This window comes from Urocampus carinirostris, chromosome 3 (genome assembly GCF_059441175.1).
Source record: "Urocampus carinirostris isolate Australia breed hairy pipefish chromosome 3, RoL_Ucar_1.0, whole genome shotgun sequence".
Classification (NCBI taxonomy): domain Eukaryota; kingdom Metazoa; phylum Chordata; class Actinopteri; order Syngnathiformes; family Syngnathidae; genus Urocampus; species Urocampus carinirostris.
The window spans coordinates 55,049,376-55,065,567 of NC_142351.1; the positions used below are offsets into that span (position 1 = coordinate 55,049,376).

At 37.2% G+C, this 16,192-nt stretch overlaps 1 protein-coding gene across 1 annotated transcript; it reads right to left on the minus strand.

Annotated features, from left to right (window-relative positions):
• Positions 1-6,684: 6,684 nt before the first annotated feature.
• On the minus strand, positions 6,685-13,471 carry LOC148370168 (putative methyltransferase DDB_G0268948). The gene is made up of 6 exons (XM_088330074.1): positions 13,303-13,471; positions 10,717-10,877; positions 8,660-8,873; positions 7,748-7,851; positions 7,213-7,350; positions 6,685-6,818 (listed from the first exon to the last, which is right to left on the minus strand). The coding sequence occupies exons 1-6, from the start codon at positions 13,408-13,410 to the stop codon at positions 6,731-6,733; spliced, it is 813 nt and encodes a 270-aa protein (XP_088186200.1). The 5' UTR covers positions 13,411-13,471; the 3' UTR covers positions 6,685-6,730.
• Between the last annotated feature and the right edge of the window lie 2,721 nt (positions 13,472-16,192).

Sequence of the window (16,192 nt, forward strand, 5' to 3'; positions counted from 1 at the left end):
AAGTGACCAAACTAGGTCAACCTAATGTCTTTATATATTGATTGTATTAATAACAAGTGCATAATATTTTAATTGAGTAACTTGATAGTTTCATAACGGACACAAAACTCCATCTTTAATTAACATGTTTAATCTGGAATTTATGTAAAAAAAATGGGCTATAACAGAACAGAGATGCATTTGTATGCACATAAAATAAAAACCTGTCAGGAGCAGAACAGAAGGAAAACCCAGATGCGTAACATTACTCACAAGTTTATTGAGGTATAGAGGAAAATCAGCGCCAGCGATCCGGTGCTCACTGGACGAGGGAAGCAAGCCGCTTGCAATAAGAGCATGTTCTGAATGCGGAAGTGGATCTTCCGGAGCGGGAAATCGTAGCGTGGTTGGACGGGAAAAACAGGTAGTTAGCCGGGACGGGAGATCAGGACGTGGTTGGGGTCAATAAACAGGTCATAGCCGGAGACAAAAGGAACGAACGCGGGATTCATTCTGGTCAGAGTGTTCTGTCAGGAAACCAGAACAGACCAGTGGACCCCAGAGCATTCGTTTTAGTTATTTTATTAAGGAAGCGTTCAGGGCTTGCTGGAGACGTGATGGCCGTCAGACGGAGTGCGGAAATCAGGCAGGTCGTGTTTACCGGGGCTGGAGAGGAGATCGAAGCGTAGGACGGATACAGGTCGGATCGGAGGCAGGCAGAAATGGGTAAGTAGAGTTCTTAAATGAACGGGATCTCAGGAGAAACACACAGAGTTACAAATGTACACTCTGACACTGGTTTCTGGACGCAGCGCGCTTAAGAGAGAAGTACCAGCCAATCCGAAGGCGCCCACCCAGGCGCCACATGATTGCTCCAGGTGATCTGAGTTAGTAATCATGACACAAACGGGGCAATCAGGACCGGACGAGTGGAAAACGGGTGACAAAACGGGACCGGCGGGAGTCAGAGTCAAAAATGCTTGCCTTGTGTAAACAGAGGTTCACTGACGGACTGACAAAGGGCGAGTGAAAGCACTGAGCTTAAATAGGAAGGGGAACCAATCAGGTAACCGGCAGCAGCAAGCGCCAAACGAGTGGGCACAGGTGAGTGTAATGAATAATCATGACAAAACCATAAACCTAATGAATTTGCTTTGTTGTTAAAGGAACACTATGCACTGTTTGACCAGTACATGTCACAATGGAGTACTTCACCAAAAACGATGCTAGAAAGCACAAGGAATAATATAGTCTTTGGAGCTTCAAAGTGACACAACTGCACAATACTTATTCTCATTTTTCTGCCAAGCCTTTTTACAAGATATTTGTTCTTTTTTTTTTTTTTTTTACCACAAGGAGGTGCTAAATAATACACCTTGTCCTTTTAAAAATAGTATCACATTCAGTTTTAAATGCCAATTGGGAATATTTTTTCTCCCATGATAAAATAAACAGTTTTTTTCCAACCAGCCTTTTTTCCATTCTGTTTTTCTCAATTGTTTTAAGAAGTTGCTGATTTTCAATTCCTCCTAACCTTGTATTTGAATGAACAGGGAATAAAACATCAATGAATCGTTTAATCAACGTAAATTCCTGAAATAGGAAAAAAAAAATTTCCAGGTCAAAGAAAAAAAATCTTGAAAAACAAATACAATTAAACGTAGACCTTAAAAATGCACAATTGTGTTGATCTTTTATACAAAAGACATCTTTGATCTTTTGTAGATTGATTTTCATACAACAATATGATTCGCAGAACATATAGCTCATTTTCAGTGTTATATTACAAAAAATAATAAACTACTTTTCTTCATCTCATCTCATCTCATCAGCTGTACCGCTTATCCTCATTAGGGTCGCGGGGGGGCTGGAGCCCATCCCAGCCATCTCCGGGCAGTGGGCAGGGGACACCCTGAACTGGTTGCCAGCCAATCGCAGGGCACACAGGGACAGACAACTCATTCGCTCATTCACACCTAGGGACAATTTGGACCGGCCAATTCACCTGAAATGCATGTTTATGGAACGTGGGAGGAAACTTTATTTTTATTTTGTTGTAATAGTAGTAAAATGTGTATGATTTGTTACACTCCCGTTACAATAAAAATAAACAAACATCCATCTATTATCTGCACCGCTTATCCTCAGTAGGGTCGTGGGGTTGCTGGAGCCCATCCCAGCTATCTTCAGGCAGTGGGCAGGGGACACCCTGAGCTGGTTGCCAGCCAGTTGCAGGGCCCGCAGAGACAGACAACTCACTTGCTCATTCACATCTAGGGACAATTTGGACCAGCCAATTAACCTGACATGCATGTTTTGGGAATGTGGGAGGAAACCGGAGTGCCCGGAGGAAACCCACGCAAGCACGGGGAGATCATGCAAACTCCGCACAGGGAGACTGGTAGCTGGATTTGAACCCATGACCTAAGAACTGTGCCGCACACGCGCTAACCACCGTGTCGCCGTGCTGCCCACATATTGAATAACCGATTTTAAATAAATTGGCATTTTTTTCAAATTGTTATAATTACTGTATACATTTTTAAACTATTCAATTCATTTTTTTCCAGACCATATAGATAATTATCTTAATTCTGCTGATATTCTTAACAAAATGCTTTTAAGTCCCAGGATAATAGTTTTGCTTTATTTTGCATTTTATAATGGTAATACATTTTCCCTCCAATTTTGTAGTTCATACCACTATCAGTCTTAAAATGTTCTGATATCTGCATTGATACCAATACCTCCTCCATATTGAAACACTCAGTTTTGGTTCTTTTGGTACTGATAAAACAAACTAAACATAAATAATAGATTAAAAAAGGAACATCCGAGAAAATATGCAGAATCTACATAAAATGAATAAAACAGTGTAATACTTAATAGGAATAAGGCTGTGTTGTGTTAAAGTATAATAAAATGAGAAAAACAATTATTAAATTGAGCATGATGTTCCGATTGTTATGATTAATGTAATGTTTGCAGTGTGCAGTTTGTAATGATAAATCCTTATTATCCTTAGCAGCTCCAATGCAATAAAATTCTGCTAGCAGTGTGTAATAAAATCGTCCTATCCCAAAATAAGCCTAAATGTTCTCTTTCGTGAGCATTTTATTTTCACTTAAGATGGCAGTGTGTACTCTTTAGTGCTCCCAAGTAGTAAATACAATTTGATTCTTAAAAAAAAAGAAAACGAAAAAACAACAATCATATTAATTGAAATAAATGTGACTCTGTAATCTTCCTCGTTTTCAGTTGCGCTACACATTACAGCAACATCAAGTGGCCCAAAAAAAAAAAAAGAAAATTACATGAACTATGATTATATTATGCATTTTTAAAATAAATACTTGTTGGTCAAGAATTTAGCAATTAGCGTATATAACATGAGGATCAGCTAAAGGGAGAAAAAATAATTGACTTTTATCTTGCTGCTTCAGGTACCCCAAATCTTTTAAAAAGGCTGGGGAAACACATAAGATGTAAAATGGTGTTTTGGTCACTTTGAGTCTCCGTAGTTTGTATTCTTCCTTGTGCTTTTTAGCACTTGTTTTCAGTTGCACTAAACTATGGAGTGACATCTAATTTTAGCATCCATGCAATTACACAAAGAAAACATAATTCACTTTTGTTTAGAATAATGTGAGGTAAATTTATGAAATGCACAAAAACACAAAAAAAAAGAAAGAAAAAAAGAATGAACAAAAAAATTAAGGTTTCCATGCCAGCATGTAGAAATACTTGATCACCATGGTGAGCACCGTTTCTGGCAAGGATGCCTGTATGGCAGTGAGCAGCCTGGAATATATGACATCAAACAGTAAACTCTATTTTGAATAAAGCTCCTCACTAAACTGTATGCATATAAAACATCTCATCTCATCTCATCACTGTACCGCTTATCCTTATTAAGGTTGCGGGGGGGCTGGAGCCCATCTTAGCCATCTCCGGGCAGTGGGCAGGAGACACCCTGAACTGGTTGCCAGCCAATCGCAGGGCACACGTGGACAGACAACTCACTCGCTCAGTCACACCTTGGGACAATTTGGACCGGCCAATCCACCTGAAATGTATGTCTTTGGAAGGTGGGAGGAAACCGGAGTGCCCGGAGGAAACCCACGCAAGCACGGCGAGAACATACAAACTCCGCACAGGAGGTTCCCGCGACCTCAGAACTGCGCCGCACACGCGCTAACCACTGCGCCGCCGTGCTGCCCTATATAAAACATGGGGTATTTAAAAATATAACTTGGGGAAATATTTGGCGAGTTGCCTTCCCCCTATGTTCGGGTCCGGAGCCTCCGCTCTGAAATGCTGGTCTACTAGTGATCCCAAGAGCCAAGAAGAGATCCGCAGGTTCGAGAGCGTTTTCCATTTGGGCCCCGGTGCTGTGGAATGCTCTTCCCCTGAGATTCGATCTGCAACCTCAGTGGAAATGCTGAAATCAAAGCTTAAAACATACTTCTATTCTATAGTATATGAATAGAATATATTTCATGTTGACAATATCTGTGTATTATTTGCCCTGATGTAGGTTTTAGATCAGGGGATGGTGTCATAATAGTCTGTGGTTTGCAGTAATCTGTGGTCTGTGCAGCCCTTTGAGACTCTTTGTGATTAAGGGCTATTCAAATAAACATGCTTTGACTTGACTTGAGGGGCCTTGAAGGGACCAAGCATGCTCATTTATTTTCCCTGTTCTGTTATTCCCCTATGCGTATATTTTGTCTGGTCCATGAACTGTCCCAATCTTTTGGGTGACAATGGCTACAAGCTGAGTTTAAATACGCACTCTGTCTGGAATCTGGGTCCAAAAGGTTTCTTCTTAAACAACTCGAAAGTTTATGTCTTGGTTTGAAAAGTATTTTCGACTTACTGAAGTGTGCCTAACCCATTTCCTTTATTGACAAATCGCTTCTGGATGCTGGTCAAGAAGCGCTGTTAGCTTGGCCATGACTGAAAAAAAGTAAGTATGGTGTGTTGCAAAGGTCGTTCCCATCTCCATAAGCAGGTAGCGCTGCTAAAAGTATTTGAACGTGAGCAAGAACCATCTACACTGGTAGTTGTAGATGCCACGGACACCTCTGCTAGTGTTGGTTGTAGAGAAGATATTAGTCATGTTACCATTATTCTCTAAACAGACAGCTAATTGTGGGAAGTCTGCTAAGATGCATGACAGGTTGTGGCCATGAACCTGTCCTTCACCACTTTATATCCATCATCCTGAGCAAACAGCTTAAAACTTTGGCCACAATAATTTGTATTCCTGGGGCCGGAGTACACGAAATTTAGGGTAAGTAATGCGCAAACGTAGGGCGGCAGTAGCTCAGGAGGTAGAGCGCTCGTCTTGGGATCAAGGGATCCCAGTTCGAATCCCGGCTCGTCCGTGTTACATGTCGAAGTGTCCTTGGGTAAGACACTGAACCCCTAATACCCCCAATAAGCAGGTTAGCGCCTTACATGGCTGCAAGGCCGTTATTGGGAAATGTGGAGCACATTGTAAAGCGCTTTGGGAAGTCATTGACTTGAAAAGCGCTATATAATATGCAGATCATTTCATTTCATTTCATTTCAAACGTAAATACCAGGACAGGCCTAGGTACTGACATGGAGTAGTCATTAATGTCGGTCCCATTAATTTAAATTCTAATTTAATTTGTCTTTATTGTCCTTGATAAGAGCGTAGTGAACATTGTTTGCAAAAAAAAAAATTGACAAGGTACTCCATGATAAACAAGATTGGCTCTTAATATAGATGTAACAGAAAAGATCCATATAAAGAATGTCAGGTGAAAAGAGTCCTTCATAATGTTGTTGGCTGTCTTTGGTATTATAAGATGGCGATGTCCTCCAAACTGGGCAGAGAGCAAACGTTTTTGGGGCTGTATTGATTACTCTGTTTTTGCTTTCGGCTGCCATGCTCCTTTTTAACACACTGTCGCCATATTACAGTATGTTTCCCACTGTGCCTTTGTAGAAAGACACCCGAAGCTTCTATTCCAGGATGATTTTCTCGAGTTTTTTTCATGAAGAGGAATCACCAGTGGGTATTCCCCACCACAGCTCTGGTGTTGGCAGACCAGTAGAAAGAGTAGACTCCACAGAGTCTTGAGTGAAGATGAGTTGAGATGAGTCGGTGTTTGTCCTCCCAAAGTTGGATGCAGCTTTCTTGGATTTCGTGGTGTCCAGTATTAGTTTATCTTTTTAAACACCACGTTGTTTCTATATGCTCTCTGTATGCTGCCTCATACCCATCAGAGATTAGTCTGTCTGAGGTGGTCTCAACCTCACAATCATTTTCCTACGATGGGTTGGTGAACAGTCTGAGCTTGGGAAAAACTGTTGCTTAGCGTCAGGGTGGAAGCGACATGGTGGCCTAGTTTTGCAGCCTATGGCAATATACTAGGATGTTCTGTTTCAGTCTTGTTTATCCTGGAGTGCCATGTCTAATTTAATTGCAAACAATGTTCACTGCGTTGAAATGTGGTGTTAATTAGTTGACGTACCATTGAGAGAAATACTCTGTACCTGGCTCCGACCCAAGGTGTGTCAGCCTCCAATGTGTTGGTTTCACCGTGAACTAATGCTATCTAGACTTATGGATACATAGAGTAAAGCACACTACAATGAAGTACAAGAACCAAAACACGCTTTCATTCAGTCTAGGTTCTCTTTTATTCAAAGGAATGCAACATACTTCTACGGAAAGCAAAAAAAAAAAAATAAGCTTGGATTGAGGAAAACAGTCTCAAGGTTTCCGTGCCAGCATGTAGAAATACTTGACCACAATGGTGAGCTCTGTTTCTGGCAAAGATGCCTTCATGGCAGTGAGCAGCCTGAAATAAAAGGCATCATACAGTAAAATCTATTTTATTTTTATAAATCTCCTCATGATACTGTACGCGTGTTTTCTAGTTCATATAAAACGAGTGGTGTTTAACACTATTAGTTTTTATAACTGACATGATTGAGGCTACAGCATATGTTGAATGCTCTTATAGGGACTAAGGACACTCATTTATTTTCCCTAGCCCTTATTCCCCCGTCGTATACTTTTGTGCTGTCTCCTTTGTCTAATCCATGAATGGTTCCTATCTCATCATCTAACTTAACAAAGCAACGATTTAGAGGACACAATCAATGGCATTTTAACTGGAGGCGCAGTATTAAGTTCAATGTCCAGTGGCTGTCTAATCGAGGCCAGTTAAATATTACATGGTAATGTCTCACTTGTTCCTGATGTCTTCTGAGAGACGTTTTGCCTCAGCGGCGTCCTGCTGCTTCAGTTTCTGGTAGCTAGTGAAAGTTTCAACCATACCTATGAAACGGTTCACAGTTGCCGTTCGATAAATCTTGTGACAGCCGTTCCTGGACATGGAAATAAACAAAGAGATCCAATTTAGAAAATAAATAATAACAATACTTTTTCTGTTGATAGTCATTGTTTCATTGTCAGATACTTCCCCCCGTTATTTATCATTATTTTTTCTTTATTGGTATAGTTAACACTTGTTCCTTTTTTGGAAAAAATAATAAGTAAAATCATCTGACAATACAAATGGTAATAATTCACATGCCAAAAAGTAAATTAAAAAGAATGGTATAGGAAAAAAAATCCCAAGTGCACATTTATTAACGATTATGTTTTTATTTTACTATATTAATTTTTAAGAAAAAAAACTTTATCGTATTCTATCTAAAGGAACTGTTTGTCTAATTATTATTTTGCAACTGCACCTATCCAAGAATAGAATATGACACTCACCACTCTTTTTCCGGGTAAGGGCAGGAATCAAACATGTCTTGGTAGATTTGAGATGAGCTGGAGCCCAGGCAAGGGTTTCTAAAGGGGACCAGAGCTGCATAAAACTAATCAGACACATAATTAAACATCAATTTTCCATATAAATATAAAAGCCGTAAATTCCAGACGACAAGCTTATTTTCCTTGTTATTGTTTAGGCACTGCGGCTTATTCCTTTTATTTTTTTCATAGCGGCACCTAAGAAAATTTAAAACTCATAACTGGAACAAAACAATTTAAAACGGTGTAAAAGTATTTAAATATAATACTCACAATATTAAAAATCAAGTCCTCAATTTATACATCTTAATTAAACAGCAGTGGAAGACTTACATCAAAACACTGCACATCATCTGGATCGTCGGCATCAATGTCATGTTGGTGAAGTTCCCTTTAACCCTTGATAACAAGCAAGACCAATTTCGTTGTCACAATATGTTAGCCCATTTGTAGCAATGACAATAAATGTATATTCTATTCTATTCTATTCTAAGACCAATTTGGTCCATTACTGCTGCAACCAGCAATGACGAAAAAAAATAAATAAACACAAATTATACGTCTCTGTTGCAATCTGGCGCTGTTCTTCATAGTATTCTTGCCCTGGCAATGTCGTCTAGAAATATAGGGCTCACAAAGGCATCAATGGCAAATTCCCCATGTGGTAAGCGCCAGGGGTCCACCAAGCTCAAAATGTAAGAGATGGATGTGAACTAGGTCATTTTTATGGCTGTTAAATCCTGCGGCTTTAAATCCGGTGCGGCTGGTACAAAGATAAAAATATTTTTTATTCTTCTATATGAGCATGCAGCTTTAAATCGGGTGGGCTCTGTAGTTTGGAATTTACTGTAAATGAATGTCTGCATAAATGACCTCTTTGCAGATGAGATTAAGGGCAGCAGTGGCGTGGCCATACTCTAGCTCCATGTCCATAGTGTAACTCAGCAGGGCCAGGCAGCCGTCAGACTTCAGGACTCTGTCGGCCTCCTTCAGAAAGCGTGAACGATCAAACCAGTGGGCAGCCGTCATGGCCGTAACCAGGTCCACTTGGCCCGACTCAAAGGGCAGTTCCTCTGCCGGGCATTCCCTGGCCATCGGATGAAGTAGCACAATATGAATCACGTCAAAAAAAAAAAATCTTTCGAAAAAAAATTGCAGTGAACGAGCCCAAATTACAATAATAAGACAGATTTGATCAGCACAAAAAGCAATCTTCTTTACACAAATTCAATAATCAGTATTATAAACAATGGTGTGCAAGCAATCTTCTTTCTCAGTGTGAAATAATTAAAGTAGAACAACTCTGATTTTAGAAAGATTCTTCATTGCAAGCAAGCAGATAAAAACAAGAATAACACAATTTTCGAATGAACAATAAATTATTACTATTTCGGATTATTTCAATAACAATTGCCCTGAACTTTTTTTGGGGCATTGAAATTCGGGTTGAATCAAGGCTAAATAATTTCAGACTTAATTTGACCCAGATTTTGTCACTTAAAATGTGGTCATTTTGAGCATGTCCAAAAAAAATGGTTGCTTTTGCCTTATGTTGCTCAAATTTAGTACCAAAAAACTCATTGATAATTTCATCCATCCAGTTGAGTCTTAAATTATTCTGAATACACATTAGTTTTTGAGAAAAATGTGTTTAGTCCAACTGTTTAAAAATGTGAAAGCATTTTGAGTGGCAAAGGTGAATTTTAAATCGACCAAAACATTCTTCTTGTTTAAACGCCTTTTATAAAACCCAAATATAAAACTGAAAATCTAGTTTAAAGGCCAAGCACGGCGGCGCAGTGATTAGCGCAAGTGCGGCACAGTTTTGAGGTCATGGGTTCAAATCCAGCTACCAACATTCCTGTGCGGAGTTTGCCTGTTCTCCCCGTGCTTGCGTGGGTTTCCTCCGGGAATTATGGTTTTCTCCCACATTCCAAAAACATGCATGTCAGGTTAATTGGCCGGTCCGAAAAATTGTCCCTAGGTGTGAATGAGTGAGCGAATTGTCTGTCCCTGTGTGCCCTGCGACTGGCTGGGATGGGCTCCAGCACCCCTGCGACCCTACTGAGGATAAGCGGTGCAGATATTGGATGGATAGTTTAAAAGCCTTGCTGGACCCCCCTAAAGAAACTTTAAAACCCCGATATAAAGCCCAAAACCTACCTTTACACCCTAGTTGGAACACAAAAATTAGAAATACATTTCCTAGTTTGAAAACCTAGTTCAAACCTCTAAAACTTCCAAACCCTAATATTAAACCCAAATTCTGGTTTGAAACCATAACCCTAATGCTATACCAAAATCCTAACCCTAGCCTTAGTCCTAATCCTAACACTAACGCTAAAACTAACTTTAACCCTAACATGAAACTTTAACCCTGGTTCAAAAACGTAAATGGATACCCTTAAAATACCAATACGAAGCCCGAAACCTTGTTTCAATGTTTTAACCCTAAACCTAGCCTTACCCTGCACTACACAACTCATTTCACTGCAGTGATATCTAGTGAAATGATACACCCTGTCCTTTCAAGATGTTGAAAAGATGAGTTTTTCGGGACAACATTTTGACCATATTAGACAATGTTAACAAAAGGAAAATTATTTTTTAACTAAATTTGTTCCATTCTACACCTCTATTTTTGCACTAATTTGTGTCTAAAAAAGACCAGACCAGAATAAGCCCAAAACCGATATTCAAAGTTAAAACTGTTTGAAAGGACACCTTAAAGACGTCCATTAGGTGTCAAAAAGACAAAAAAAAAATTGTTAAATACAACAAGAATTTTCAAGGCATGAAAACATAAAGAAAAAGTTTTGTTGCTCAGGACGGTTTTCATTCTTTAAACTAATTTCTCATTGATGAGCATTTTGGAACCTGGCAAAGAGTCATCCATTTGGAGTGATATTCATGGATTCATTTCATCTCACCTGTATGAAACATTGTGACAAATGTTACTGGCCTGGGCAACCTCCAGCTGAGAAGGGCTAATGTCGGTCCCAACGACCTGCTTGAAAAATGGTGACAAGAGCAAGGTTCCTTTTCCATTACCGCAACCGACGTCCACTGCCAGGTCGAAATCCTGTTGCATCTACAATTGATTTGTTTCTGATGTTAATGGAAGAAGATTTAAGTCATTGGTAAAATCAGTGTTTCTCAAACATTTTCTAGTCAAGGCACAATTTTTTCATTAAGAAATCTCAAAACACAGTTTGTTGAAAATGTTTAAAAATAAATTCCCTGCACTGATTTTATTTTTAGAAACATATTTTTTAAAGCTTGAATGATCATGTTTTCCTGAATTGACAGTGTAAAGGTGTTCTTACCATTCACGGTCACAGTTAGGCTTATATTTTCTACTTTATAATGTTTCCAACCTATTTTTCAGGGTTATTTTTTATATTTCTACATCTTTTTTCTATTTTAAATGAAATTAAAAATACTAATTAAACCGGGCAGAATTCAAGTTTTAAGTTTCAAGTTTTGTTTATTTGAAAAGGGACAAGTATGCTCCAAAGCTAATTCTCAATGTCTGTCCCCAGGAAAGCTTTTACAGAAAAATAACATACATAAAATACACAACATTAGTTGCGCACAATGTATTTTCGTTCATCCTATTTTTTTTTCAATCTTGAACAACTTCAACAAAAAAGATAAGTGATTGAATATATTCCCTGCACTACCGAATGAGCAGATGTGGGTGGGTGTCATTAGCCATATGACAAATTCCATTTACCATTACAGTGAAATGCGATTTTTACCGCTCTTTACAGCATTTTATATTGTTTTCTTTCGCAAGGCTTGCAGTGAGGCTAAAGAGAAAAGCAAAAAAAAAAAAAAGATATAAATGAAGCTTGAAATTATCAAGAAATACAAATAAGTCACACGAATGGCTACCCTTACTAAGTTACATGGCCTTTATCAATCGACGATCGTTACAATTATTAAACATAAGCAGCTGATAAAAGCAAGGAAATATTCCAAATACATGGCAATCCTCGCAATTTGACTTTGTTAGGCCAGTTTAATTTTTAATCTGCCGCATCCGCCCTATTTCTGCATCTACCTGCTACTCCACTCTACCAGCTCCCGTCACGACATACCACAGGTACATACAATTCTCTAGCGGCCGCCAGGGGCGCTCCAGCAAAGAAGAAAAAAGCGAGGTCCAGGAAGATGCAAGTCACAACCGCCAACAAACATCATCGAAGAAAAAGGTTAATTTACAGTAACACACTTTGTACATGGGTAAATTTAGCATTAACTGATGAAAAAAAAAAAAAAAAAAAAAGCATATGATGCAGCTTTCAAATTAAAGCCAACGAGCTGGTCGATAAAGAAGGAGACAAAGCCGCTGCACGTAAACTTTGCATTTATGAATCGATGGTGAGACGATGTAAACGGCAGTGGCAAGAACTGGAGCAATGCCAAAAGTAAAAAAAAAAAAAAGATATGTTTTTTGTTAACCAGTGTTACTTGTATTGCTGCTGTGTTTTCTCCGGTGTCTCGTGCCTTTCCCCCTTTTGTTTATGTTATAAGAACTGCGAAAACTCTGTGTACCTAATTTCTTCTTAAATATCTTATGTTTCAACGTGGCCATTTACGGCTTATAAGCAAGAGTGGGTTATACATGTACAACATGTTTTTTTGCGTCGATTGAGGTACACTTAAGTATGTGTTAACAACTCCTGACTGAGTTCAAATAGCCTTTATACGTCCCCTCTACTGTGCATCTCTGCTTTTATTTTACTTTTACCAACGATGTTACGGGACTCGCAACACATTAGGTCAGAGGAATAGGCGAGGGAGGGGAATGTTGGAGGGTGACTTGATGCTTGTCATCGCCGTTTGTTGTTTTTTTGTTAGTGTAGGAAAAAAATAGAAGAAGGGAAAACATGCCTGTTTCAAATAGACTCCCAACCCCCCAAAAAGTTTAAAAAGTAAAGCTTGTTTGGGCGCCTCTAAGAATATGCACGCTCTCATGAATCAGCTGACTGAGGCTGCGATCATGAGTTTAAGGCAGGAGATGGCGACAGAGTGCACTTTTATAAAGGTAGCGTTGTGTGGCTTACAGTTCTGATATTGCGGTTTATACATTTAGAATGTTATTTATTCTTATGCATGCACATTACACATAAGTAGCATTTACGTTATACTATTTTAATGTTTTCATCAATTATATGAGTAGTCGAAGCTAATTAATACCTTACTATCCCCCGCTATACAGCAAGTTTACTTTGCAAATACTTCAGAACTGATTCATGTCGTATGCCGGGGGTCCACTGTACATGAAAAAAATAAAAGAGTGGGTTGCCCCTCTCCGATATAGACGTATGTTTCATTTCCTCGTCTGATTGGTGGACGAAGGAAAACTTACTGTACAGTGGCATTTATTTTTGTGCAAAAACAAAATTTGACAAATTCCACGCTAGAGAAGATCTCAGGACACATTGGTGTGCCTTGGTACACTGGTTGAAAAACACTATCTTACATTAAAAAAAAAGCAACTAACATACCTTTGATCTCATAAAGTCCATAATGGTACTGATGAGTTCACTGGGAGTCACCCGATACTGCATGTAGGCAGCGACATGGTCGTCTTCCTCAAACAACCTGAAAGCCATAATCCTTCTCTGGATGGGAGCTCCAGAATGATCCCAGTAGACACGTCAGACAATTGTTGAACTGGGCTGGCTGCTGAGTCCAAAGGAGATCCCCCCCCCCCCCCCCCTTTTTTTTTTTTTTCGGGACCCTGCATTTGCATCCTAAAAGCAATAGAGAGCAGCATTGCAACATGCATCATTCCTTTTTAGTCAATGGGAAGGGAAAAGGTTGGCAAGCAGTTATCTTGCATGAATGAATATAGTGGAAACAAAATTACTTTTTGGGTATGAGTGAAATCAGTTTCATCACATAAAGACTCTACACCGTGTGTTTGAGTTGAATCAACTTGTCGTTGCTTTGTAGGCTTCCAGAAAGTATATTAACAGTTGGTTGAGTTTTTCTTAATTTTTATGTTATACTTGATGGAGTATAATAATGACCTTTTGCTGAAACTGTTTTAAAATGTATGATTTCCCCGGAAAATATTTTTTTGCAGCCAAAAATCGGCTCATTGATTTTTATCAATTTGCTGTTTCTTATTTTTACTGCAGTTTTCCTTTTCTATAATTGCAACAATTTTTAATTGTTATTTTTTTCAAATATGCAAAATTATTTTTACAATAATGTTAAAATGGAATATAAATGTATATATAAAATGTATACTGTATATATATATATATATATATATATATATATATATATATATATATATATATATATATATATATATATATATATATATATATATATATATATATATATATATATATATATATATATACATATATATATATATATATATAGTATACATTTTATATTACATTATATATATATATATATATATATATATATATATATATATATATATATATATATATATATATATATATATATATATATATATATATATATATATATATATATATATATATATATATATATATATATATATATATATATATATATATATATATTCTATATATATGTATATATATATATATATATTCTGATATAAAAGTACTTCCAAAAAATCAAATCAAATCAATTTCTAGCGAAAAGTGACCGTTTAGTATTTTTTATTGTTTCAAATGTGCTGAATTATTTTTAGCTTAATACACATATTAAATAATAATGTACAATAGCGTACATGTTAAAACAATTTATTTTGATGGAAAATTAAAATCGAAAATAGTTACATTTAATTTTTTTGAAATTGCCTAAAATATTTTGAGGGCAAATTAAAAAAAGAATAAAATATGATAAAGTAAAATAAATAACAAACCTACTTCGATTTTGATAGAGATGTTGGAAAATCCAGTCAAATTGAAAAAAATCATTTTTTTGTTTTGTTTTTTGTTGTTGTTGGTTTTTTTGAGCTAAATATACTTTTGGGGTAAACTAAATAAATTAAATACAATGTAAAATGAAATACATATCAAACATGAGGACATTTTAAAAGTCTCGTAAGTTGGAAAATCGAGTAAAATACAAAATAAAAGAAAATCAACAAAAACACATATCCTACCTACAAAAATCACTTTGCTCTTTTTAAAAATTAAATCAGTTAATCCAATTTGACAAATAAGAACCAAACATCCTTTCAATTAGCTAAAGTATCTTCCAATGGGATTGGTTTATTTTTATTTATCCATGTGTTTATTTATTTTTGCTTATTGTGTGCTAGCCATTAAGAGTGAAATCAAACCCATCAAGTAAAAAAATTAACACGCTGAATACATGTCTTTAGTACAACAGCATGCACACATATCTTTAAATTACAAAAAAAAGAGAAAAAAGAAAAGAAAAGAAAAAAGGTGTACCCATTTATCTACCATCAAAATTGTCTTAAAATATAGTGTTCAAACTAAAAATAGCTATTGTGTGAAATAACATTTTTTGACCAAAAATAACTTTTGACGTACAAACATATCTTAAAATAAGACACCTGCCTTCCTCCAATCGTCCAAAATATGAAATACATTAAAGTCAGTAAATTGTGTACCAGGACAAGAACTTATTTTTCCCTGAGAGTCAATTAAAGGGCTCAGTGACCAAACACTCGTGCTCCATCTTGACCCGTTGAAGCTTTATTTGAGGTGCAAATTTGAAGGAGAGCCCAATAATCCAGCACGGAGAGAGGGAAGATATTTGGCTTTGCGATAGAAATGGATTAAACGGCTTACATTAAATGCCACTTTAATTGAAGCAATCAATCGTGATTCTGCCTCAATACGATAACTGATGAAGGGGGCAGATAGCAAAAGTAGGTCACAGATTGGGGGGAATTGCTGGGCTTCCACGGTGGACATTCGGATTCAATATATATATATATATATATAAATGTATGTATAACCACAGCGTTTTGCCGTTACACCATTGCACTAAATCACATATCGATTAGATTTCGGTTAATCACGCAGCCCTAATTCCTAACTTTAATTCTAACCGTGACCCTGAATTGAGTTAGAATGAAATACAATTAAAAAAATACACTTACTGTAAATAGATTTTTTGGCCAATAGGGTCAGATTTTATTTAGTTGTTGTGTATCTTCATTTGTAAATATGTGCTGTGGACATTAAAATCGACTAAAAGCTAAGTAATTCAACTAACAAAAATGGCGACGCTTGGTGGTTTAGTTGCCTCTAATTGGCTTGTAATTTAACTGTGAGCCTCTGAAAAGTACCTCAGCATGCTTCTTATACCATTCATTTACTAGTCTGGCGCCCAAGAGAATGTTTTTCTACCATGTGGTCCACAAGCTAAAATTAGTTTGACACCCCCGACTTAAGACGTCCAAAA

What these genes read in the sequence shown, in the direction of transcription:
- LOC148370168 (XM_088330074.1), bottom strand. Translation starts at nt 13,410, where the DNA reads ATGGCTTTCAGGTTGTTTGAGGAAGACGACCATGTCGCTGCCTACATG. An exon ending in TGGACTTTATGAGATCAAAG is followed by an intron (nt 10,878 to 13,302) that starts GTATGTTAGTTG and finishes AATCAATTGTAG; the next exon opens with ATGCAACAGGATTTCGACCT. An exon ending in TCAGAAGACATCAGGAACAA is followed by an intron (nt 6,819 to 7,212) that starts GTGAGACATTAC and finishes CTTTTATTTCAG; the next exon opens with GCTGCTCACTGCCATGAAGG.